Source organism: Lytechinus variegatus, chromosome 5 (genome assembly GCF_018143015.1).
Source record: "Lytechinus variegatus isolate NC3 chromosome 5, Lvar_3.0, whole genome shotgun sequence".
Taxonomy (NCBI): domain Eukaryota; kingdom Metazoa; phylum Echinodermata; class Echinoidea; order Temnopleuroida; family Toxopneustidae; genus Lytechinus; species Lytechinus variegatus.
The window spans coordinates 23892720-23920594 of NC_054744.1; the positions used below are offsets into that span (position 1 = coordinate 23892720).

General features: G+C 37.3%; 1 protein-coding gene across 1 annotated transcript; it reads right to left on the reverse strand.

Moving 5' to 3' along the window:
• Positions 1–313: 313 nt before the first annotated feature.
• On the reverse strand, positions 314–27366 carry LOC121415775. The gene is made up of 7 exons (XM_041609104.1): positions 26980–27366; positions 12669–12842; positions 7584–7861; positions 4982–5063; positions 3693–3812; positions 2872–2959; positions 314–2082 (listed from the first exon to the last, which is right to left on the reverse strand). The coding sequence occupies exons 1-7, from the start codon at positions 27062–27064 to the stop codon at positions 585–587; spliced, it is 2325 nt and encodes a 774-aa protein (XP_041465038.1). The 5' UTR covers positions 27065–27366; the 3' UTR covers positions 314–584.
• Between the last annotated feature and the right edge of the window lie 509 nt (positions 27367–27875).

Consider the following 27875-nt stretch of genomic DNA (forward strand, 5'->3'; position numbering starts at 1 on the left):
CCCCAGTGAAACTTGGATCGCCACCCCTATCTGTGTTTTTACCATGGAGATATCAAATATATTTTCTATTTGAGAACGAGTATGATAAGCAGTGTCACCTTTATATTAATCCAGTAGTATTTTAACATAATATGTACCAATTTTGAAGGAAAACATAAAAAATACTATACTGACTATCGATTTGAGCTGCTTTGAATCTTATCTGAAACATTTATGCTAGTATCCAGGTGGATGTTTCATAAAGCTGTTCGTAAGTTAAGAGTGACTTTAAGAACGACTGGTGAACTTTCCTTACGCTCTAACAATGAACATTTAATGGTCAATATCATTTACCACAAGAAAGGATCACCAGTCGTTCTTAAAGTCGCTCTTAACTTACGACCAGCTTTATGAAGCGGCCCCTGGAAAGAAAGTGGTATTCTCAACGATCCAACATATAATATACAGATGAAAAAATACATTATTGCATAGGTGAACCTCTTCGTTTCTTCATGACTTAATTAGAATAATCATGCTCTCATTAACACTAAAATGAACATCATCCGCTGTCCATCATTAGAAAATACACAGACATGATTGCATTTTTAGATATGCAGTTCTTCATAGTCCGAGTCTGCATCCCATATGGTGGATATTTGCATTCGTTTTGGAGGGGTTGTAGCCATTATTACCGACGATTCATACTGCGGATGGGATTTATTGTTCGAGTGACTAAGATCATGGTATTCGTGAATGAGTTTCCTGGTGCTTCTTTTTGCCCGTTCCCTCGCAAACTTCACGGGATCTGCAGACTCATAGAAGGGGAGACCCGTTGATAGTCCTGATGGCGTGAGGTAGCCAGTCTCGTCTTGGCTGACATTTAATGAATTGCTCTTTGGTGTTGTGTTCTTATCGCTTTGGTCTTCTTTACCGAGCTGTGCATTTTCATAGTCCCTGCGGATGGATTTTCTGGTATGGGATAGCTCTGTGTATCCTGGGGACGACCAGACATCGCCGCTGACTTGTATTGTTGGGGGTATGATGCGAGGAATATCGGGAAGTGGCATTGTAGGTGTCTCTGGAGTGAGAGATTCCTTGCGCCTGCCTGTTGGTGGCACAGGAGAGGGCGCTTCTGGCGTGAGGGACTGCTTGCGTCGGCCCGGAACTAAAATGGTGGGTTTATCCGGCGTCAAGGGTTGTGTGTCGGGTGTTAATGATTCTTTTCGTTTACCAACATCTGGAAATGCTTCTGCGTCTTTGGGTATCAACGATTCCTTCCGTTTGCCAACCTTCGGTGCAACTGGTGTTTCTGGGGTTAGCGATTCTTTGCGTCTGCCAGTGACTAGCATGACGGGGATCTCTGGAGTCAGGGATTCCTTTCTTTTGTACAGTGGCAAAGGGATTTCCGGCGTCAATGATTGCTTTCGTCCACCACCTTTAGGAGACAGTGGCAGGTCAGGGGTCAATGATTCCTTTCTCCTACCACCAGGATTAAAAATCACAGCCTCCGGAGTCAAAGACTCTTTCCTACCGCCTCCTCTAGGAGACAATGGCAACTCAAGAGCTAAGGATTCTTTCCTCCTACCATGAAGGTTAAATATCACAGAGTCTGACGTCAGTGTTTCCTTGCGAAGATTCGGTATCAGTGGTGGTTTCTTCGGCGGTGGCGAATCGGGTTTTCCGTCATCAGAGCGCAGAGACAACACTGGTTTCAGAGGTGCTTTTCGTTTCACGGAATACTCCCTTGGAGGCTGGTCTTGCTCCAGAGAGCTTATCGTCTCACCTCCCTGTTGTCGGTTCTCCCATGACCCTTCTTTCGAGGACGTCCGAACAAGTGACAATCCGGTGTAGTGCGTCTCAGAAGATCTATTGGTGTCGCATGAAGTGGATGTGTCCATGAAGGAATCGCATGTATTCTCCAAGTCGTCGGTACAGAAACCTTCATCGGGTACGATATAGTTGTCTTCATCGATGTAGCGCTTCTTCAGATGATCTACAGGGATGGGGTCTTTCTTGATAGCCGATTCGGTATCGTGCGGCTGTTCGATTTGGGCTTTGCTCTGGCGCCTCAGACTTGCCTGTCTTCTTTTACCATTTTTTACCCTGAAAAAAATAAATAACGACAGTTACCGTTATGAAATATGTATCAGGAATGTGTCTGTTTTTTTTAAATGTAAATGCATACGTAATTTGGTTAGTCTAATCGGTCCAAGGAAAAGCTTGTCTTAAATTCATTGGCGTTTCGCATCCGCGTTTTTGATAACTTTGTTTGACCATTTAACGTCATCGTAAGTCTAAACTTTAGATAATTCCCTTTCTGTTTAACTACTAATATCATAGTCTTTCGCCACTTGACGAATAAAAATGTAAGATATTCCTCTTTTCGCATGATATAAAAATAATATTCTCTGCATTTGAACTTTGTATAGCTCATAACGTGTAGCACTGGGGCTCTGGCGTTGATGCTGGTGATTGGAAGGGGGGTGAGGGACTGCTGCACTTACAATCTTCACAAAATCATAGTTTCTTGTGTTCGTTGATTTATCATTATATTGCATAATCAATATTATTATCTTTTGAACTGCTTCCCGATATAAAATTTCACTGTCACATTTCCACGTGCAAAAGCTAAACATTATTTCAACGATCTTCTTGCTCGCTTATATTGTTTAATATTACACCGTATCTGTCTTTTGCCTACATCATTCAACTGTCCATGATTAGCTGATCCGTGCTTTTCCAAACTCCAACTTTTCCTCAAATTCTTCCAAGTCACTGTTATGAACTCACCACCATCAATGTAATCAAGATGACTTCATTCGAATCTGATTATAAAACCTAAAATTATACCAGTCACCATGGCAACTTATGGCAGTATAATCAATGACTTACTTGAATCTGAGGATGATGAAGATAAGGAGATTGAGTAGGAGGATGACGAGGATGATGCCGACTATAGCTCCGATAGTTGGACCAGATACTGCAGCATGGGATACAAACCAGTTGGGAATAAAACGAGTATTAGTTACCGTTCTTGGGGGCATTTTGTGAAAAGCTTTGTCAGAGATCTTCACTCACCTGACAGACTAGAAAACCTTGCATCTGATTAGCTGAGAGAAAAGCAGCTAGTGAAAATGTCTGACTAAACTTCTCATGAAACCCTCCCCTGATTATACCTAAGTGAAGTTTCTTTAGGATTCCTTGAAAATTAAGTTGGGATTATCTATCAGTTTAAACATTAATGTCCTTATTAGGGAGACTAAAATAATCCATTGAGCTACTATTTTGAAATTGGATATACAGTATTGTCCAACAACAAATTTTCACTGCAAAATATATAATTATGAGGGTTGAATGGAGGGGAGGGGGGGAGCACCCAGGGGCGGCCCTTGGATATTTTGATAGGGGGAGGCGATTAAAATATAATTTCTTTGCAATTTCAACAACCATCGTGATAACTTATATAATTTCATTACTCAGTTCTATTATTAAAATTCGTCTATTAAAAAATTTCTTTTCTTTGGTTTTAATTTTGTGTTTTTCCCCATTTCACTAGGCCTATTTGAAGGGTGAGGTGGGAGCAGTGAAGACGATTCGCATCATGTCCAACTGCGGCACCCTTGTTCTTACTCCATATGCCATTTTAGTGGCTTTGACCGATTATAAAGTGAATATAGGTAGAAAAAAATATATAGGGAGAAAGCATTGCTTACGTGTGATAAGAAGGGACCTGTCGATCGTGTTCCCCTCTGTCGTTGTAGTAGGAGGTGATGTGAATGTTTCGTCATAGTGGTCGAAGGAGGATGACGTCACTCTGTTCTGAAAATGGTCCTCTATTCGCAGGAAGGGGGTGGGTGAGAGAAAAGGAGCAAAACAATGTGGAATAATGGAATTAGACCAAATGAAGATTATACTTATTGGGTGATAGATCATGTCTTCACTGCAAAAACTCCGGTGTTGATTTAACACAGGCCGGAATCTATATGTCCACACCAGATAAATATTGAAACAACACCAGTTTGTAATCAAACCGATGCTATTTTAATACATATTGGTGTTGTATAAACACCTTTCTGGTGTTAGACCAAAACGAAACTGGTGTTGTTTAACACTTCGCTGGTGTAGACATATATAGATTCCGGGCTGGTGTTAAATCAACACCGGAGTTTTTGCAGTGTATTGTAGACCAACGACACTTAGTAGGCCAAATTGTGGCCTACTAGTTGTGGTATTAATTGTGGTATTAGACAATCTGAGAAGTAGACCGGCTGCTTGCCAAAGACCAAGTTATCTAGACCGATAAAATGACTGCATGTATAATGATTCTTTTATAATTATGAATGATGAACTTGGACATTGACCCGTCAATAAAATTAGCTAACACTGACAGGAAAATTTGCTAATGACTGTTACTAATGACTAGTTATGACTAGTCATTAGTACTAGTCATGGTTATGGGACAAGGATGGTGCGATAGGTAACAGGGATCTCATTAGCATTATCTTAAAAAAAAAACGTTTACACATCATTTTTTTTCAAGGGGGGGCGTTATAGAATCACACACATTTGTTACCTTAGAAACAGTCAATTTGCCCTCGGTTATGCTTCGGACGTGTTAGAACAGTTCCATAGTTATCTCGGTTATATCCTTACTAATAGCCTCGATGATTAGCATTTTGTATTGTGGGCACGTCGTGGTCTAGTGGTTCTGGCTCTCGCCTTTAAAACAGAAGTTTAATGGTTCGAATCCTAGCCATGGCGTATTTTCCCTCAGCAAGAAATTTATCCACACTGTGCTGCACTCAACCCAGGAGAGGTGAATGGGTAACTGGCAGGATTAATTCCTTGAATGCACGAGCGCTGATAGGCATCTCGAGCTCAGGCCGTGGTAATAATGATAATGACAACGCGCCTCGGAATAGATTGTTTCTAGATAAATGGCGCTATACAAATGCCTATTATTATTATTATTTATTTTTATATTATAGGGAATTTAACTTACTCAGATCAAGCATACTTGTGACCCGGATATCGTCCACAGCTACACTTGACCCCGGCATCCGGTGAATGGCCTCTAACACCAACTGTTGCAAAGGAGGAAAATGAAATTAATCATAATATATCATGTTGTCTTTATTATTTCAAAATGTTGAGTGAAATAACAGCAGGTATATTTCAAGAAAAAATGTTACAGTTACCCACTCTTTCGTATCCTATTTATAATTTTATTTCACTATAAAATCAATAGACTTAAATTTTTTGTCAATAGTAATATTAAACCGAACGTTGACCAATGTGGTTCAAATATTGTTTCACATGCTTTGTAATTACCAATTGGTTGCAACAGGTTATAATTGTTCCATAGGGTCTATAGCCGATCTATAGTATGGATAAAGAGAGTAAGGATAAGCCTCATAGAGTATTGGGTAACGATTGTGTCTCACATTGAGTTGATTACTTGGTTAAGTTAGCTACTGGGCAGACGTTATTTAAACTTTTTACTAAATTTTCTAATAGTAGTTTATTCTCAGTATTCTAGATAAATGTAAGTAACAGTTTTTCGTATCATATACGTGTACTTTGAACGTTAACATAATTATGATTAATACACAAGATTATTTTTTAACATAATTATGACTGTAATATCGTTCGTTAACATTATTCTATGTTATGTTATAATCATGTAAATCCTTTGTAAATGTTGTAATTCTTGATGATACATTTTAATAAACACTTGAATATGAAAAATCATCGCTCGTTAACGAGAAGATTAATTACAGGAAAAATACCAAACTGATTTAATCACATTACGCAATAGACCGCTGATTTAATTTCCCTTGATAAAAATCTGTCAAATTGGGATCGGAACTCATTCACCCCCCCTCCCCTATGTCTTACATAAATCATCACGGTGATAACGATGAAAGAGTGACAAACACACTATTTGTCACACCTGGGCCACATCTTACAAAGAATTACGATTGACCACAGCCAATGGAAAGCCAGCAACACCAACATCTAAAATGGACATTTGTTTAAATTGTTTTCCAGATATGATGCATATTAATACATTCATCAGTGTCTTGATAACTAAGTGTGCTCCTCTTTGTTCACAAAAAAATAAACATTGTGCATATTTCCTGAAGAAAAATTTCTGACAATGATGGATTTCCATACGGTGGACATTAGCGTACCTACCCCCTGACGAGTCACAACCCATGCAAGGGACGTATCTCTGCTCCCCCCCCCCGAGGAGCCACCAGTCTCCCCTCATTTTAAGTTGAAGACCTTTTTTTTGCTTGTAAAAATTTTTTTCTGGTGCGAAATGTCCTTTATATCCTGTTGGGGACCTTTTTTTTTGCTTGTCAATTTTTTTTCTGGTACAAAATCCTTTATTGGTGGTAGAAGACCCTTTTTTTGCTTGTCATTTTTTTGGCGGAAGATTTTGCCCCCCCCCCCTGTGGAAAATCCTAGGTACGCTACTGACGGTGGATGTTGATCGGATCAATCACAACTCTTTCTAAGACGGGACCCAGGACGTTTAGGCACCGTATGTCTAGTCTCTATTGGTGACCAGCCATTTTTTTTTATATCATTCCATTCTTAAAATCAACGATTGCATTTTATTAATCACATTAACTATCGATGATTTACCTTTTTATATGAAAATCCCCCTGAGTTTGTTCAATAACAAAATATATTTCTTGATATCAAGATATTTGATTAAATAAGCGGCTTGCCATACGTGCGTCGGCACAGGTTGGTTAAAACGTTCGAGATTGACAGCCACTTTAGTTTGCTTAAAAAATAACGGGATCGGGAGTTTGAAGAGAAAGCATTTATGGGTTGTTTAGTCTAAATACTATACCACTGGTAATGATTTCAAGCCTATGACATCTACTCCTGTGATGGGTAAAGAGTAGATTTTGAGTGAAAAAAATACTGACAAGACGCTTCATGGCAATATATTTGCACCGATTGTATCTGCTAGGATATTGTAGCAAGGATCATTAATTATTCACTTAATTAGATAAAATATTTTCATGTAAGTGAGGGGTAGATAGACTATCATAATGGCAAAAGTTACACGGAATTTCTTATGAAACAGTCTCCCTGATGATAGAAACAATAGAAAGTCTTTGCTCCACAACGCACGACAGATCAAAGAACATAGAAAATGTATTCTCAAATGCTCTTCAGGACAAAGTACAACCAACAGGTCTTTGTCGAAAATTGGTGAATCAAATCAGCGTCCTGGACTCTAGACAAACGGCAGATTTGCATTCCGAAATTTATGACGAAACTGCTATTACGGTTCACCAATTTTTTACAAAGACCTTCCAGCTGTTCTTTATCATTTGACGGGCATTGTCAATACAATAACTGTGTTCTTGAATCCGTCATGGGTCGCGATGTGTGTAATTGAGTTTTGTCAGACGTGTATCAATCAGATATGATTAGTTACGTCTGGGACCGACCTTTAGCGTCATCATCCGAAATTCGTGACCAGGGCTCGAACCTCTGCATCAATTTGTGACTTCCCCAAAGCTTGGATTACAAGCGCACGCTAAAACGCCCAGTGTGAAACTCGTTTCTTCCTTTACCTGAAACGTCTTGTTGCAGTTGATGGTTATGTCCACCTCCTGCCAGGCCGCTGTGCGTCCCTGCAACGACCAGCTAATCTCGTCGCCACACCCTCGCACCCGGAACGTTGGTAGGTTGTCCGCTTTCCGTACGGGGTGTAGGTGGGTCCAGAGGTAAGCGCTGAAGCTCAGTCGACCACGCCCACTCGACAGGACCAGACTCGGAGACACTATCATCACCCGGAAGCTGTAGAAATACCTTCCGGTTTGGTTCGTCGCTTTGGTGTACCCATAGGACCCTGGGGATATGTAAAACAATGTATGTTAGAAATGCCAATATAGAATGGATTGTCCAGCTCAGAGTTTATGAAATCAAAATATAAAATCGAGTTTTAATGCATATGGTATTTTAAAGACACAGATAATACACTATCAAACTATCTTTTAAAAGTTATAGTGCACGGTGGAGACAAACTGAGACAAAATAAGTTTTGGTGCATTTTTCATGCTAATCTCTGAAATATAATTTATGTACTGGCATAGCAACGAATGTGATTCATAATCATTAAATAAGAGACTGGATGTACTTCAGCAGCCAGAGTGAACAAAATGGTGTATTAGTAAAACTCTTTGACCTATCAAGAGATATAGAACAATGGTAGTAAGTGAAGCATATCATCATTGTCTTGTGGTATTCTGTGAATATATTGTTTACATGCGGCTCAAATCCATAGCCTGAATAGAGGGGCTTTATCGAGGGGAAAGCTGACGATCTATCCTGTTTCAACGTATCGTATCGTATCTTGTACGGCGTTTAGCGACTTTTGAGAAGCAAGATATCCCAGGAGCATTCAGAAACAGTCGTCTGTCAGTAAATTGAAACGAAGTAGTAATATTACAGCGATCTGACGCGGAAAATAATTATTCCGTGATCCACGTCGTGAATGTATGCGTCGTTTATCAATACGTCGTGTATTAATACATCGTGTGTCCATACGTCGTGTACCAGTACATCGTGTTTCCACAATGTCGCGTATCAATACGTCCTGTATACGACGTGTATCGTTTTCATGTACGACGTATATATATCAATATAGATCGTGCATCTTTATGTTGTCCATCAATATATCGTGTGCCTATACGTCGTATATCAGTACGTCGTGCCATACGTCGTAGATCGATACGAGAACTTTGATTAGTCGATGGTGAACTGCTGTTCTTGTTTACCTTATGGAAAGCCTGTATGTTCTAGATATGCAGTTTATATTATACGAGAACTCTTTCAATTCGGACGAATGCAGAGAATGATGATCAGCTTTTCTTCTGATCAGATGCCTTCCAATTATAATGGAGGATCAAGTTTCTACGGATTCCTCTATGGCACAGGTAATTGAACACTTTCTTTCGAACTGCATACATGTACAAAATATCATCATCATCATCACCATCATCATCATCATTATTGTTGTTATTATTATTATCATTAAAATTTCTATTCTTATTATTATCATTATTATTATTATAATTATTATTATCATTATCATTTTCATTATCATCATTATTATTATTATCATTGTTACTATATTATTATCATTATTATTATGATGATGATGATGATGGTTATTATTATTACTATTATTATTATGATTATTGCTGTTGCTGTTGTTGTTATTGATGTGACATTTTTGTTGTTGTTATAATTATTATTTTCTAACAAACATCGATAACTATATGCATACAGGCTTTCTCAATGGGGCAGGATCTCGGAATGATTCATATATTTCTTTAAAGGAAATTGCATATTATTAAGTGAAATCAGTGCCAACCAAAATAAAGAAGCACAAAAAATATGTACTGGAAACCATACATTATGCACCCGCATCTGGAGTCGATGTACTTTGCATATATTGAGATTCTGTAGAAAGTGAAGTACAGGTCTAGACTATAACTCTCGTTAATGTAGGACTCGGTTATTTCTAAAGGATATTACAATAAATAATTCTTAAAAAATAGAAGGAGAATAATGATAATGACATTCAAGAGGGAGAGTATTAAAATATATTTAAACAAATGGAATAAATTTGGAAGGGCATTACTGGATTCGTCAGACATAATACAGTGGAACATCAGAAACAGAAACGACATTGTATAAGTGGATAATGTAAATCTATTTTAGAGTATTGGAATGCAATATACGAACTTGCTTTTAGGGTCTGTCATGACTCATTATATTCCCACGTTTAACAGTGTTGCATTCTCAACTGGCGATGCGCTAATTTCAACAGTCATTCTGAAACATGACATCATTATCCGTGTTCATCATTTAAACTGAAGGAGCTTAATTGACGGGTTCCCTTCTCTTAATGAGGCTAATGGATCCGACATACAAACCTGATTGATTTTCAGATTGGATGGAAATCATGTTTTAATGGCCCATTTTTTGTAGATTGATAATTTCTACTTTCATAAACATAACGATTCGCCGTGAGATAAAGTGATAATGACGAAGAAATTAGCGTCTGTTTTGGCACCTTCCACGAAACACGGGCTAAGGTGATTCACCAAAATGGAGCATGGGCGAAGGGAGGGGGGGGGGATGGGTTGACTTACCCCTTTCCCCCACGATTATCCTTCTTAGTTTGTATAACAGACGTTGAAATAGTATGAAAACTACGCCGTTTCAAAGTGTTAATATTTCTAGCAGGGGAGGAGGGGGGGGGGGGTGAGGAAGTCATAATCACAGGCGTCCCGTTCCTTTGCAATATGATTGTTTTTAATGATAAATGATTTGGAATGAATAAAGTGTATGATTCTGGGCACGAAACCATGATACCAGTGAGGAACTCCCAAATCTATCAAAACAGATTATACTCCATGAGAGATCGAAATAAAGAGACGGAGAGAAGGAGGAAAAGTGCGTGTGTGTCTGTGTGTGTGTGCGTGGGTGTGTGTGTGTGTGTGTGAGGGAGGGGGGGGGGAGGTAGTGCACATGAGAGAGAAGGGGGATTATTTTATTGAAATTTAATCTTCAAAACTTAAAGAATATTTTATATTCTCAATTAAAATTCACCTTTTTTATATTTCAAATATATCGACTTCAAATATCACTCATTAATTAAATGCAGTTAGAAAGTTTGGGAGCAGGCAGAAAGCCCATCGAAATAAGCTATTTCCTTTTAATTTCTCATAAAATGATTATACAGTTTCCCATGGACTTGAGAGTCCCCTTAACTCACTTTAAAGTTGTCAACAATTACGTATCTTCCAGAGGGATGAATATTTATGGTCTAGGCCTATATTAGACTTATTTTGGCATTTTGCAATAAAATTACCTTCTGGAATGAGTAGATAAGGTCTCTAAATGTATAACTTGGATAATAAGTACTTAATTATGACGGGATATAATTCCCATTTTATTGAATAATTATTTGGGCAATTTTGAGATTGTGTTAGGCAATTGATGCTATTTCAACAAATCATGGACCTGCATGGTTATGAATAATCCCCACATGCCCCGGTGTGTTTGTCCTCGCCCGCGTTTATGGCGACTTCCTCCCAAATATAATTTTGTTTCTAAATATACGTTTCATTTGAAGTACCGTGCTGCAGTTATTTGGTCTATTTGAGTTAGATAGATTGTTTCCTTCCCCTCTCCCATATTTTCTTCTCTCTCCTTTCTATCTTCCTCCCTCTCCTTTTTTCATATTTTCATCATTTTCTCCTTGGTGTTTATTATAGTGTAGTTTGAACACCTACAATGACCTACATCTCTTCTCTTATTCTCCTAATTCATCAAATCCTTCTTCGTTTCCTCTTTCTTTCTTTTTTTTTCTTTCTTTCTTTTTTCTATTTCTTTTTTTTCTTTCTTTCTTTCTTTTTTCTTTCCTTCTTTCTTTCTTTCTTTCTTTCTTTCTTTCTTTTCTAAATTTCCATCCTTTTTTTGTTCTTTTTCTTTCTCCTTTTCTCTTTTTTCATTAATTTCTTTCTTTCTTTCTTTCTTATTTTCTCTTCCTATTTTAATCTCATTCATTCATTATTTTTTGGGGTTTATTTATTTCATTTATCTATCGTTTATTTACCTTTTAATCTAATCATTCTCTCTCCTCTTTCCCCCTCTCACGCACACACCATAATACCCCTTATTATCGCTCGAATATTTTCAATATCGCTGACTTTTTTTGTAGCTTGTTTATTAATAACCCAAGTATGTGTCATATCCATGGCAACTAGAAAGCCTTCGAAAACAGTAGTTCTATATCCATGCCAAACAATCTACTTCAATCACGGGTCTAAAAATGAAGATGTTCCAGGGCTTTACCCGACGAGTGTGCGTCACGAGTGATTTAAGTTGTCACCTTGTGCCCTCGAAACAGATTAGTAAGACTCTAAAAACTTTGCCGATTCTTTGTAAAGATCCCCGCTTGACCTAGACACTTCGCCTAGATTTATTATCTAAACGTCGTTGTCTAAGGTCTGATATAGTCCAACTTTGAATAAACAGATAGCTCAATTCAATGTCAACAGCAATGATAAATAAAACTGCATTATCTTAATAATTACATGCGTGTAGATGAATAAAGACGTAACACTTACATTTAACTACAAGTGAATCTACAGGTTAAACAACAAACAAACAAAAAGTTAATATACTTTAGACTAGAGTTTACAATGATTACCGTTTGGGCACAATTTTTGCAACCAATACACAATATCAATTCATACTTATACAAGTATGACTGAAATGTTAACTATATTAAGAGTTAATTAAGAATAGTGATTTTTAGTAAATCTATATCTAAAAATACCTTATCGATTACTGACGACCCCCATGGATCCCTAAAGTCAATCATATACTCGCAAATATACAAAATCACTCTTGAGTCACTCTCCTTTAAGAGTTAATATTTTTATTCTTTCAAGAGTGAACATGTGACTCTTTTCTGAGAGAAATTAATTATGTACTCCTAGGAGTGAAAATTTTCACTCATTTAAGAGAAAATATTTACACTTCCTATAAAGAATTCAAATTTTCACTCCTTTAAGGAATTAACATTTTCAATCCTTTTAAGAGTGGAATTTCCCTACTCGTCTTTTAGAGTAAATTACCTTGCGGGGTGTTGAGTGTAGTATCGGTAGTGGGCCCATCTCGTCCACCCCTGCTCGCCCAGGCACGCCTCACATCCCATTGTTCATCCCGATGCTCTAAGCTCTTCTGGGGGAATTGAACCCTAAACCCGCAGAGTGACGAGCGTGGGTCCTCAAAGTCGCATCTGAATATCTCTGGAAATATACAAAAACAAAAGTCGTATTGATTTTCGATGAATGTAAAGTAGGTATAAAGATATGTGATAGAAAGACAGAAAGTGAGGAGGGAGGGAGGCAGTGTGTGTGTGTGTGAGAGAGAGAGAGAGAGAGGTGGGGGGGTAGAGAGGATTAGGGCGGTGGGGGAGGGATGTGGAGCGGTAGATAACTTGTTTTAATTATTCAATTATTAATCAATAATAATCATTGTAATGATAGATTCATAATGATATCATTTAATTGTGATATTTTCCAGTTTTCCTATCGGGCCTTAAGTGGATAAGTTGCGAATTCCTTCAGATCCTTTGAAATATCTACCCTAACAACCACTATCACGGCATATTGGAGGCAGGGGCACATCGCCCACCCCCTCTTCTTTACCTGAATAGTGTAACTGACAAAAATGGGGTAAGAGCCCGAACGAAAGTAACATGTATGGAAACAGGTCTATATTGCCCCCTCCCTGCTGGCGCCTGGACATGGTTTCCACAACCTCTGTCCACACCCGCGTTTCTTTTTCGTAAACACTTGTTGACAAAATGCTTGAATGTATGCGTGCAATCGGAACATAACAAGAACAATCTACTTCGCTTCATCTCAACTCACGGTTTGATACGTGAAAGGTTCAGTCAGTGTACGTCGGGCAAGGCAAGCCGATGACTGAATCCACGTTACGGTCACACACTAACGAAACCGACTCAAGCCCGACCCATGGCAGGCCATTGGTAATAATATAATATCTTTGGTCGGTCTGAAGGCGGTTGCACATAATGTGACTGGGGCATTAACGATAGAAAGGGAGTCTTAGCTTGGGAATAACTTTCAGGTGAAACACTTAATCTAATCCGGAAGTGTGTGTACGCTGAATAGTTCGTGCGTGACGCCATTTTCCGGCAAAGAGTTATATGTTTTAAAGCATGCTTCATAAATACCTCTAGCTGACCTACTTAAGGTGTCAGTCACACCGACGAAACGAATCCAAACCGACCCAACACATGTCATTGGTTATAACGTATACTACAGTGTAGCTTTGATCGGTCTGGTGTTGAATTCACCTGTGTGACTGCACCGTCGAGATATATTTTCTATGGACTGCACATACTGCAGGAGTACATGGATTACATGGAAGTCATGCAGTCGCATGCTGTGACTGGATTAATGATTATGTTTGTCAGACGTTTATAAATCGGATATAATTATTGATGTATGGGGTCGACCTGATACATCACCATTTGAAATATAAGATTTCGGCATGTTTGGACCACTGCTTCAAGTTGTCACTTTCACAAGTCTCTGGATGTTGGGTGCATGATATTTCGCAACTGCAATTTTAATCACACTGAATGATATTTTTTGATGATATCAAGCATACTGGGAAAACATTATTAGATTCATGCTTTTAGCCAGTCCTTCTTCCAACTGACTACCTATGCTTACTTGTTGCTAAATCAACTTAACGAATCCCAATTCAAAATTTGGATAGCAAGTGATATGAAAAATGCAGGTTAGTCCAAACAATATAACAAAAACCTTTGCCAGCTTGAGGATTGACGAAATGTCGGGCAGAGCTCCCATCTCGACTTGCCAACTTCGGTTTCGTCAACAATTCCACTTGACGAATTAATGATTTTTTTCAGTTTGTCCAATATCCTGTAAAGTCAAGAAGTTGATGCGAAGTAACATTCAGTTTTATAATGATAATTGTAAATTCAGACTATTGTGTTTAGCTTTGATTGTGCTTTACCCGGTATTTAGTTTCATTACTGTGAATGAATTTGATGTAGCCTTATTTTTTTGTAAGTTTTTGTTTCGCTTGGGAATACTCCATCACATTTATTCTTCATATCTCACACTGTTTATTCTGTTATTATTTGGGTTAAATATCGTTCCGCGGCGTCACATTCGTGTTGACGAGGTGCACAAGCCAAAGGGACCCGCCCCGCCCACTCGCGGCATCTCAGCTGAACTTGTGACCAATCACAAAGCGGAAATGCGGTGGGCGGTGAGTGCACGTCGGCGAAATGGATGAGGGCTCCGATAAAGAGCGAGTCACCATCAACGGTCCCATTAACCCTCGATCGGGTTTCCCGTGATGGGCATTCGGCCAAATCCGCAAGCTCCCCGAGTCTTTCCGATGACCGGGACATTTACGCAAGAGAAGTGCACCTTTCTTTTCTCAAGTCCTACCTACCTCCCCCTACTTCATCATTAACCCATCCCCTTCCCGCATCTGCAGTTGTTTCAATCATAGACTATTTTGTCGTGATTGTTTTGCAATCAGCGGGCGAAGAGCCAATTCTGGTTTAAAAAAAAAATCACGGGCGAGGACGGGATTGGTTACAGGGCCACGCGGAGTTCAACGAGACCGGTTTACAACGGCGATAACTGTTCGGAAGACGCTAGGCAGCGTCTCGGGAATACCTTGTCCGGGAAGAAACCCTTTAGATGTATTGATACTGTGTCCCCAAAAGACAGATCTTGACTAATTAGGCCTTGTTTGGGGAACTGCCTTGACGTGTTAACATGGTTAACGACTAATACTGTCATGTTATACAGAGGCTGTTTAAACCTGTTTGACCCTTACAAAGAACAGACGGTCAAATACATTTTGGGTCCTGGATGTTTCGTTAATTAATGCAAGACTTTAAGGACGCCTACTACGTTTATTGTAAAGTGAGATGTCCCCAATATCCTAACCAATTGCCTACTGAAACCGGTTGGTTGCTGTACAAAGCCTATAGAAATTACAAAATTCAGTCAACAGGTTAATAATGGCAATCATGGTATTGTGTTGGTGTATTTCCAATTATCCAACTAAATCTAACTATTGGTTCCAATTACACCCATGCATCAACAATGATTGTTGAATTTGGTGTGACGTAACAAGTCAAACGTTAGACTAATTTGTTGTCAAAACGTACACCGATAAGTTACACATTTTTATAGACAATATGCATAATGTGAAAACCCTTAGATCACGTTATACAGTTGTTTGTGCTTAAAAAAACATACATGTAAAAGAATTGTATATAGCTCACCTATACATACATCTTGCTATGTGCTCAATGTGCACCTATATCACCCCGGTTATAAGCTAGTCTACCGCATGACCAATTCCGGTGCTCACAGCTCTTTGAAGAATTACTCACTGCCCGTACCCATTTACTCACATGGGTTGAGTGCACTAAAAGATGGGTAAATTTCTTACTGAGGGAATCGAACCCACGTTCCTCAGATCGAGCGACTAAAGTCTTAACCACTAGACCACGACACCTCCACAGATTTAATGACAAATGCTGGAATGACAAACATTGTGTAGCTTTAAGCCGTTCAACAGCAAAAGGTTGACTGATCATTTACTTGGCGACATATTGTATCATATTCATTAATAGGGAACATGAAACAAAGGATTACAGTAATCAAATCGCGCAGACAAGATGTAGCACTACCCGTCTGAATGGAATAAATGTAATTTGAGCCAGTTTATCAAACTAGATCTGAATAAAGCACGTTGTGAGTTTTTGTATCTGAACTACATCTAATTCCGTGAAAACTTTGAATTACTTGGCAGCGAATTCATTTTTTTTAAAGATAGGCGATAATCTGTGTTGAAAATCCAGCAATCTTAATCTTTACTAAGAAGTTCTAATATAGGACTTTAACAAAATCGTGTAGGTTTATAACAATACGTGAAAAGATTTAGCAATTTGTGGTCAATGAATAATCAGACCCTATATGCATGATAATGTGGGTTGTGATACCGTGTAAGGGGAGGGGGGAGGCACTAATGAAAGAGTTTCGAATTTTAAAAGGACAAGTCCACCCCAACAAAAACTTTATTTGAATAAAAAGAGAAAAATTCAACAAGCATAACACTGAAAATTTCATCAAAATCGGATGTAAAATAAGAAAGTTATGGCATTTTAAAGTTTCGCTTATTTTCAACAAAATAGTTATATGAACGAGCCAGTTACATCCAAATGAGAGAGTTGATGACATCACTCACTCACTATTTCTTTTGTATTTTATTATATGAAATATAAAATATTTTTATTTTCTCGTCATTGTCATGTAAAATGAAGTTTCATTCCTCCCTCAACACGTGGAATTCCATTATTTTAACATTTTGTGCTTCAGGCAATGAGGTCCTAATCATCAAATTCGTAAAAATTGAAATATTGTATAATTCAAACAATAAAAAACAAAAGAAATAGTGAGTGAGTGACATCATCGACTCTCTCATTTGGATGTAACTGGCTCGTTCATATAACTATTTTGTTGAAAATGAGCGAAACTTTGAAATTTCATAACTTTCTTATTTTACATCCGATTTTGATGAAATTTTCAGCATTGTGCTTGTCTGATTTTTCTCTATTGATATAAATCAACATTTTTCTGAGGTGGACTTGACCTTTAACAACCAATGGAGGAGCGTTAAAACAAAACAAAACAAAACAAACAAAGAATATCTCAGGGCCTCAGCCCTACACACGTAAAACATGTAAAATATTGGGCAACATACTGTCAACTTTTTTGGGTAATGTATGTTGGTATATATTCTGGGCAGATATTATATATATATATATATATATATATTCTGGGCAAATATTATCGAATTGAGCAAATATGTTACCTAATTTGGACAGATTTTAACCAATAGTTGTGTGGAAAATTTGGCTTTTTTGCCTAACCTTTTACAAAAAAGCTTAACATGCTTCTGGTAGTCTCAAATAAAAAGAACGACGGTGTTCTGATCTCTTTCGTCAGAATGGATTAGAACTCCCGTATGCTTGTCATTACAGATCTATAATGGTTGTTGATGTGCAGTTGGCAAAGTCAGGAGCAAAGTCGAAACAGTTGCCCATTCAAACAATAATTTGTAACAGCCAGTGCACAAATGCTTATCTAATTTTGAAAGAAGTCTGTTGTTCATATTTCTTTCCAAAACTGACAGATATATAAATTACATTAAACAGTGAGAGTCCAGCCTATTGTTTGAAAATGAAGCAAGATATTTTTGATGGGGGGGGGGGCTGTCGGCAGATTTTTTCAGTTCATGAAGATTTGTAAGCAAATCTTTATAATATTAATTGATATTCAAAATATACATAGAGAGAGGTGTTCAGGTGAGGAATACAAACGCAATACTGCAATATGAGATTTCAAACACAGCTAGTGCTTTGGATATGGAAGAATAACTCAATGCTTTGAGAGTTTAAAATTTTTCGGTGAATAGCGTTAGACCTATTCAGTTCCTGAGAGAAAGTGGAGATTAGCAAGTGGCTTCTTTTGCGAGTTGCGAGACCCAGAGCCTCGTCGCGGGCAGATAAAAAAATGAATATGAATTTAGGGTCTATGTATACTATGAGAATAAGAATTAAACCATCTACGATATCATTGTACCCTGCGCGAAGCGATGGTGATATATTTTATTAATTCAAACAAAATATATATGTATTCACGAAAATCGTTTTAAACACGAGTCTCTTATGACATGCCATTGAAAAGAAAAGATATTGAATATATTTTAAGCCATTTTCATAGGTGTACAAGGACAAACACATCAGACAAACATCACCACGGGCAAACACAATTTTCCTGCTTGTTTTCAAGCCGTGATGACAAATGAATATAGCAATGTAAACTTCTGGCACGTTCTGTGTAATCTATCGCGGGGCATCGAGACTATCCTTGTGTCAGACAATAACTTTGAAAGAAAATTTGGCGCGAACTTTGCAATATGATACAGTTGCACGAGAATCCGACCGATTATGTGACAAATGAGATGAAAGAGAAGAAGGTTTTTTTTTCAAACTTTGAAGGAGATTATTCTGATAGAAATTGTCTGTTTTTTTTTATTCCGATTCAGCATGTTCAGTGTTCTGCCTGTGTACCCCTCGAATGACACACCTGATGGATGGGAGTCATTAATGTGTCAACTAAAGAAACATATATCAAAATTGAATATGTACAATGACACAAACCACACGAATGCAATCATCTTGTCATATATCTAAAATCATCTAATATCTTCAAGGCATTTATTAGGCCTATGAATAATGAAGATTGTATTATTTAAATGTAAACAGAACTTTTGGAAAACAATTTTCAATAACTCAACATACCTCTATTTAAAGAAAACAGAAAACAAACCGATAAATAAATGAATGAATGAATGAATTAATTAATCAATTCATATTTAAATAAAGTATAAGACTACGTTTTGCTACAAATTCCATGTAAATTATGTACCAAATTTTCATCCGATTTCACGGGAGACCACCTTTTTGTAAAAAGAGTGATTTCTTTTAAAGATGAAATTTACGGCAGTTTTATTGAGATCGATTTTATTTTGACACATGCAGAGAGACAGTTCGAAACATTTTCAAATCTCATGTTAGTGCTTCAAAAATACATATCACAATCCAATTGTATTTAATGTTTTAGGATTTCAGTGTCATAATGTTATGAATGAAATCATCTACCCGTATCCTTATCGATATTTATCGACAGATTCTAATGATTCTGCTTTAATTAATACACAGCAAAAACTGTTATGTTAACCGGTGTACAAAGAGGACCACACCAATTGTTTTACACCGGTGTTAGTTTTACACCCATAGGTGTTATTACAACACCTTTGGTTGTTACATTTACACTCTTTGGTGTTATGTTCAATCTCTAGGGTGTAATTTTAACACCTCAGGGTGTGACACCAACTGGTGTCAGTTTTAACACCACAGTTTTTACAGTGTACAGTTATGATGCAGCTAGGCAATAACTAAAGCACATGAATAAATCTTCCTTATTTGAAGAGTTATTTGTCCATTTCAATGTTCAAATACGTCACAAAAATAGTACCTAACAAGACAACAGGTAAATTATTTTAACCGACCCTCAAATGACAAAATATGAATCTACCAACTGTTGGTTAAGAGAATCTCAAATCACTTTGCACGCAATTTGTTTTAACAAACAATTTGTAAAGTTCATATTTGACAATTTCATAGTGTTATTGTCAAATACGTTACACAATTCAGTTAGTCAATACCACGTAATGACAACTGTTGGAGACTTAAACACGAGTGGACAGAGAGATTATCTGCAACTTCTAAACCAAATGTCACCGCTTGCGTCAAGTTCATAATACACGGAACCAAACAGGGTGCGTTGTCAGGCCGTTAATCATGTCTCTCTCGTTATTGTTTTGAATTGCACACAATGCGACTCTGGTGAACTTGGAGAGGGATATATAATTTGGTTGGGGGTACCGCAGAGATGCTATCTGGTTTTGTTTTCTAGAAAGTCTTGAACATGTGCCCATTAAACGTGGAAATGATCAATGAAAGCCCTGACTCTGTGCGATGACATGCTAGGTACATCGTCAGCAAGGACAGGCCAGGGGGCCGTTTCATAAAGCTGTTCGCAAGATAAGAACGACTTTAAGAACGACTGGTGAACCTTTCTTATGCGCTAAACTATCACCAATGAATATGCATTTATCACAAGAAAGGATCACCAGTCGTTCTTAAAGTCGTTCTTAACTTACGAACAGCTTTATGAAACACCCACCAGGTGACGGTATCGTTTGTTTTTAACCAACGCACCATATTGACTACAATTCAGTGGCCGACCCAGGGGAGGGGGGTTCACATCTAGGCTAGCCAATGCCCCCCTTTGAAAGCCATAATCATTATTTTTAATGTAAATTTGCCGTTCTTACACAAGTGTGCCACCCTTTTAAAAGTTACAACATACAGTATATTTTTAATAGGAACATTCATAAAGAAACGAGGACCTTTTTTCTGCTTGTCAAATTTTACATAGAGAAAATAAAGTTCTTTTTTTTTTTCAATTTTTGGTGAATACCTTTTTTTGCTTGCTTGTCAAATTTTCCATGGGCAATAATGCCCTTCTTGGAAAATCCTGGATCCGCCCTTGCTACCAGTCTTTACCCAATTCTCTCTTAGACGTATCAGGAGTTTATGAGATTTGATTATGTTGATCAGGGAAATTAATTGCAGACGGTGTCTCACAAGATCTTCCTCATGATTATGTCATTGCAGGGGTCGTGATACAGGGGGAGTCCGGTGACTCGGTCACAGGCCGCCATGATATCCATGTACTTATAGTGAGGAAAGTAAAAAAAAAAGGTAAAGACGAGGGGGGGGGGGGTAGAAAGAAAAAGATTTAGAGGAAGTGAGAAGAAAGAAGAGCATGAAATAGCTTTTTTATTCCTGTAACCCTTTTACCCCTGTAATCAGATTAAGTAAAAAAAAAATAAAAATAATAACTAGAATTTAATTCGTCATGCGGACGAATTAGGTGGTCTGTCATGATTTTTCATTCAGAGTCGGCTAATGTATAAAATGAATCACTTAGATATGATTGATAATCTTGATTCTAGACATCCTAAGAATAAATTTTGACCATTGCTCAATGTGATTATTAATGTGGTGATGACAATCGTCAGACATACATATTCACACAGATATATAGAAGATAGATCATGACTATATATATTGATGGATGGCGCGATGGATGGATCAAGTGATGGATTGAGAGATAAATGATAGGTGGTTATATTAATAAAACATAGATAGACAGACATATAGATAGATTGATAGATAGAGACAGATAGATTGATATAGAAAGATAGACATATTCAAATAGATATATATGATAGAAATAGACAGATAGATAGATAGATATATAGATAGATAGATAGCCAGACAGACCGACATACATATAGAAAGATAGATAGACAGGCAGATAGATAGATGGATATATAGAAAGATAGATAGATATACATATCTAAACAGATTGATATATTATATTAGACAGAGAGAGAGATAGATAGACAGATACATATGCAAAGTAGGTAGATAGACAGATAGACATATATATAAATAGATAGAGTGAGAAAGAGAGACATATTCAAACATGTAGATATATATTTGACAGTGAGATAGACATGTCATGTAGGTAGATAGATAGACAGACAGATGGATGGATTGATAGATAGAAAGAAATATACATAGATTTATAACAGATAGCGGATGGACGGATATGATTAGATAGATATAATATGAAAAAAAAGTGATTATAATCTGTTTTATTTTGCAATATTTTAGCTATTATTTATTAAAATTGTTATAATTGATCGTGCGCAAGATATTAAAAAAAATCATGTTCACCCGCGGACTCAAACCCCTGCCCGCATGATTGAATGAGATGCAAGTCTGACGCCTAACCGATTGAGCTAGAATATTTCCCATAGACTTTACACGTAAGCAATTTTGAGAATTACAATTCCAATATTGCAAGTGAAAAACGGGCATGATCCCGGCATCTGATCAAAAAGTGAAGGGCACGATTCCGAAAGCCCAGAATCTCAGCTATAACATATTAAAAGCTCAGGCAAAACTGACACGAAGAAATGGAGATATGGCTCACGAAATAGAGGAATGTCGAATCTAGTTTTGAGAAAAAGTCATGTCCCATAGAGATTACACGCAAAATACATGTGATATCAAAAAAGCAATTATAATCTGTTTTATCATACTAAATTTAAACTTTTATGCCTTTTAATTTATATCATAAAGGATCATGTAAGAGGTGGCAAAAAGAAAAAAAAATTGAAAAAAAAATCATCTTGTTCACCCCAGGACTCGAACCTCCGCCCTCGAGAAAGCAAGTCAAATGCGTTATCCATTGAGCTACGATATTTCCCATAGAGATTACACGTAAGCAATTTTGAGAATTACAAGTCCAATTTTGCAAGTGAAATACGGGCATGATCCCGGCATCTGATCAAAAAATGAAGGGCACACTCCCGATAGCCCAGAATCTCAGCTACAACATGTTAAAAGCTCAGGGAAAGCTGACAAGAAGAAATGGAGATATGGCTCACGAAATAGAGGAATGTCGAATCTAGTTTTGAGAAAAAGTCATGTCCCATAGAGAATACACGCAAAATGAAGAAAAATGGCATGCCTCTGTTCATTGCTGTTTTACGCAATGATGCGATTCTCAAAACGAAAATTTATGAAAACTGATCAGAAAGAGTACATTCTAAACTACAACATATTTAAATCTGGGCGAAAAGAAATCGATATATGAGAAGTTACAACAAAATTTGCATAAATTTGATGACGTCATTTTTAAAAAAATGAAATTTCTAGTTTAGGCGCCATTTTGATGACGTCATGATATAATTTAGGGACATTGATGACATGAAATCAAATCTACAACTCATACTCTATCGATATATGAAAAAAAAGGTTGGGGGTCAACGGACTATTTAAAGAGCTACAGTGAATTTACAATAGGCATGTTTTTGCCCATACATGGCCTATAGTGAGAGCTCGCGCGCACACGTGCTGCAAACTTTAACGGGTGTTAATTTCGTTATTAATGGTTGTAGAAGGTTGATCAAGGTATCAAATTGCTCAGAATTTTATTAGCAATGCAATGATATTAAAAGAAACGGTATTTCTGCGTTGCGTTAAGGAGTAACGCGCAGAAACGCGCGCGCATACGTGCGCGCGCGCAAATTTTCGAAATGCTTAAAATGACCTGAAACGTACCCAAAAAATTTTATAGGTCATTTGGACGATTTTTTTACCTTTGACGCGCGCGTACGCGCGCGTCATGACCTCTACATGACCTTTGATGACATTGACAGTTGACCCTTGACATGAAATTAATGTCATGTAAATATTGTTAATTTTTGATAATTGATAATGAAGATATGATCAAATGAAGAATTTTACAAAATGGCGCGTAGATGACGTCATCATAACCATATGACCTTAGTTTGCCGTCTCTATGATAGATTCTATATATGACGAAAAAATCAGCAAAATTGATTCAGCCAATTTCGAGAAAAGTTGGCGACAAACATAGGTGCCAAGAATAAAGAAATAAAGAAAGAAAGAAAATTCTGACGAAATCAATAGGTGATCTGTTAGAGACAGAACACCTAATAATCTCACACCCCCGTCTTGCACCCCGTCTATTAAAATATATATTAAAAGTCATTGTGGCTGTAAGCTTAGATTCATGAAGACAAAGGTCTGTTACTACTTTGAACGATCTGACGGTCGTAATCTTGAATTTTAACATGTCTTTTAAGTCTTATTTTGCAATATACAGGGGGAACTGTATAATAAACTCAACTAAAGGTAAACATTCTATTTTTTATCGTAGAAATAGTGCAAGCTAAAATAAATCAAAGGACATATTGGTATCCAAGCAATTTTTTATATTTTTTTTATCAAATCAAATTGATGAAAATTGTGCTGCACTCAACCAAGGTTAGGGGAATGGCTATACCCGACATGATTGATTCTTTAAAAATGCCCCCACCCCACACCCCCATCATCTTTTCCAAGCTGCAACTGAAGCAATAGCAATACACAATGCGTCATGTAATAGGCAACTGTGATTTGGTGCCTCATAAATGCCATATATCATTATCATTAATGACCATGAATGCTAATATTATTTTTTCATTCGTCGTATTTACGTCAGCCTATATAGGCTTTCACTCTTTCGCCAATTTTTACTGAAACACCACTCTTTTCGCCAAAAATTGAAAGCCTGCCACGTCAAATTTTGGTAGACAGACAGCAAGGTTATTAATTTGTGACGGTTTTGGCAACAATCATTAGGCTTTGAAAAACGTTTATGAGCTTCGTATAATGATTGGAGTGTAGATTCGTTAAGATTGGTTATATATATTTATTGAAAGTCATGATTTACATGACATGATTGATATATATACCATGGAAAACAGGGGCGGAAAACTCTTGCAAAAGGTAGAGGGGACAAGGGGCTGGAAAATTTGACAAGCAAAAAAAAAAGGTTATCACCCAAAATTAAAGGTCATTTAGACGAAAATACATGTTTTATATCGATTTTGAAAGATGTATTTCTTACCATCACAAAAGAACAAAAATAGTAGGGGGACATTTGATATTGTGTCCCCCTACTATTTTGAGTAGGGGTGACACGTCCTTCTGCCCCCCCCCCATCCTGGGATTTCCGCCCATGATGGAAAATGATGTGGCTTGTGCAACAAGCTAGGGCCCTATGGTTCTAGAGGTTATTTGAATACGGGATATTTTCATGCATCGTGAAGAATCGGAAAATTTCCGATGAAAGTTGGATGAGATCGGTTATTAATTCCATGGATATGATTGAGGATTTATGACACATTGGTCTCAAAGTTAGGAACACAAAATCCATATGGAGTGCGGAGTAGACTACTATTAGAAAAAAGACCATTGTGTCCCATTTTTTTTAAAGCTGCCTTCCCTTCTGAAATTGATGATACGGTCCATTGGTGTTTAATCAGGTTAAAAGGTAGGTAATAAAATAGTTTTCCATATAGTCATTCAACAGGTGTTTAAATCGGCATGCAGCAAGTTTCCATCGGTCGTTTTGTGTTATTTAAAAAAATGAGAGCATCCACTTCCCCGTCAAAATACTAATTGATGTGAAAGATATGGACCGTCTGATTAAAGCAAACACGTGTGCGCCAAACTGAACGTTAGTCACTACGGCGACTAATTAACACATTGCCGCAGTTGTTTTACCGCATGGATCGCGGGAGTGTGCAAGGATATGAGTAACAAGTCATCGTTTAATAACTCAATGAATGTTTCCAATATTAATTGATTGGGCACAAAGTAGGAAATTATAATTTTTCTACTTAATTCTCTGAACTTATCGTCACTTATACATTGTGGGTGCCCCGGGTGGGTGCGTCTATACTTTTCCAGCTATATGAGGGTGTGGGGCACTTTGAACGAAAAAGTGGGCCAACCACATGACCCGCCTTGTAGGACAGTGCCCTTACACAGAAAAAAACTGTGGTGTTTACCGGTGTACATAGAGAACCACACCAGTTATTTTACACCGGTGTTAAATTGACAGTGTTAGTTTAACATTTATTGGTGTTATTACAACACCTTTGGTTCTTACATTTATACTATGTGGCGCTATGTTCATTCTCTAGGTGTAGTTGTAACGCCTCAGGGTGCATGTGGTCCTCTATTAACACCAACTGGTGTCAGTTTCAGCACCACAGTTTTTACAGTGTACGTTTCTAACTCTCACTGGAGAAGAAGAGGGTTGTGGGTTCGAATCCCATAATGTTCAATGTTCTGCACTCAATCAAGGAAGGCATGATGTAATTCCTCAAAACAGTTATGAGGACCGGAATTGATAGCCTTTATAGCTTAGCCTGTGTAATATAGGAGCACCTCGACCACCTTACAATGTGGATATGTGCGCGAAACAAATGTGACGTATATTCGTTACGCTCTAAACTGCAGGGATTTGAAATAAATCCAGTTAGACTGTAATTAGAACCAATAGATTTCTGGATTTTGTTTGAATCCTAAATTCACATTTTCAAATTTCAATGGATATGAATTCAGATCCTTCGAGATTTCAAATAAGCTACAGTCTACCTGTATTTATTTTAGATCCCTGCAGTTTAGAGTGTAGTACTGTCATAATTATCAATATATCATCTGAACTGTGCGGGAGAATGAGCAATAAACCTATGTATCTACATACATGCTCCATCATCAAACTTATCGGCAGACATCCGTTTTTTAGTGCATGAATACGATTAAAAGAAAAGAAGAAGGAAAATCTGCAGTCCTGCGAAATACGATTTTAGAAATCTTAATAATGATTTAACTTTACGATTAGTAATAAGGATCGTTGGATCGTTGTTTTTTTTTTTCTTCAAAATATTCTAAACACTTTTATTTTATGATATTTGCACTCCAATGACTATGATTACTATTCAAATTTTATATAGAACGCTTTCAAAAGATCTTGATACTAAACTTCTTAATATTCACAGCTTCATTCATTTTATTAAAATGTATTAAAACACAAAGGGTCACATCGGGCTAACATTCAATCGAATTATGACTACGTTGCTCTAACTGAAGCAAATGACTAAGAAATTACATGAGTTAATTCTTCGTAACTATACTAAAAGGAAATTTATTGCAACGTAATATTCACTGTTGGCTCCACTATAACGTAATATTTGGCTCGGTAAAAGAGATTGCGCCATTTTTAGCCTTACCTCTCTTGGCGGTAACATTCTGCACAAACAAACAGAGAAAAACAACTGCAAACACGTATTGAGACATCGTGGATTTGGTCATCATAGCGAACAAGATTAATCCATAAATGTCTTCACAATAAAGTTGCAGGAGGTTGGTCACATGGATTGAAGTAAAGATGAACAGAGTTTCAGAACATTTGAGTGAAAGTTAATCCAACTCAATTTAATTGCGTGTATTGTAGCATCCTTTCTGTCCTCAAAACGTTTCGCCCCCTGTCGGCTTGAGAAGCATTGGTGAACATCCAAACGATACAGGCTGGATCGAGAGAGGGGGAGAGTTTCGAAGAAGAAGGGTAATCGTTGGCTAGCAACCCTTACAATGAAACTAGCCCGCTTTTATGACTCGTGTGCCCCCCTCCCGTTGTTGGCTTTTGAAGGGGTGACGTCATCCGTTCTGGCGGCCGTGTTCCCACGAGGACCATTTATAAGTGTCTCGATTCTAAACACGTTCTAAATGGTTTGTTTATGAAAATTTAAATTCTTCCATATTTGACTAAAAGGTTGATTTTCGATTTTCACAGCTATTACTTTAATATGAATTCATCTATATTAAGTGAAAAAAATATTAATAGTGATAATAAACACTGATAAATTTTAAAGCAATATTCGGAATTTTATGATACAGACTGATTTATATGCCTGTAAAGACACAGTGAGAAGGCAAACGCTAATTGAAATCAAATATTAGGACAATAAATTAACTTTTAGTTGGTCTTTTTTGTATGATTTAAACATACCCTCCTGAACTTAATCATATGATGTTAATTTGATCTTGAGCTACTCTCTCTAATAATAATTCAGGTATTCTATAAAAATTGCATTTTCGTCAACCGTAGCATGAAAGTATATATTTG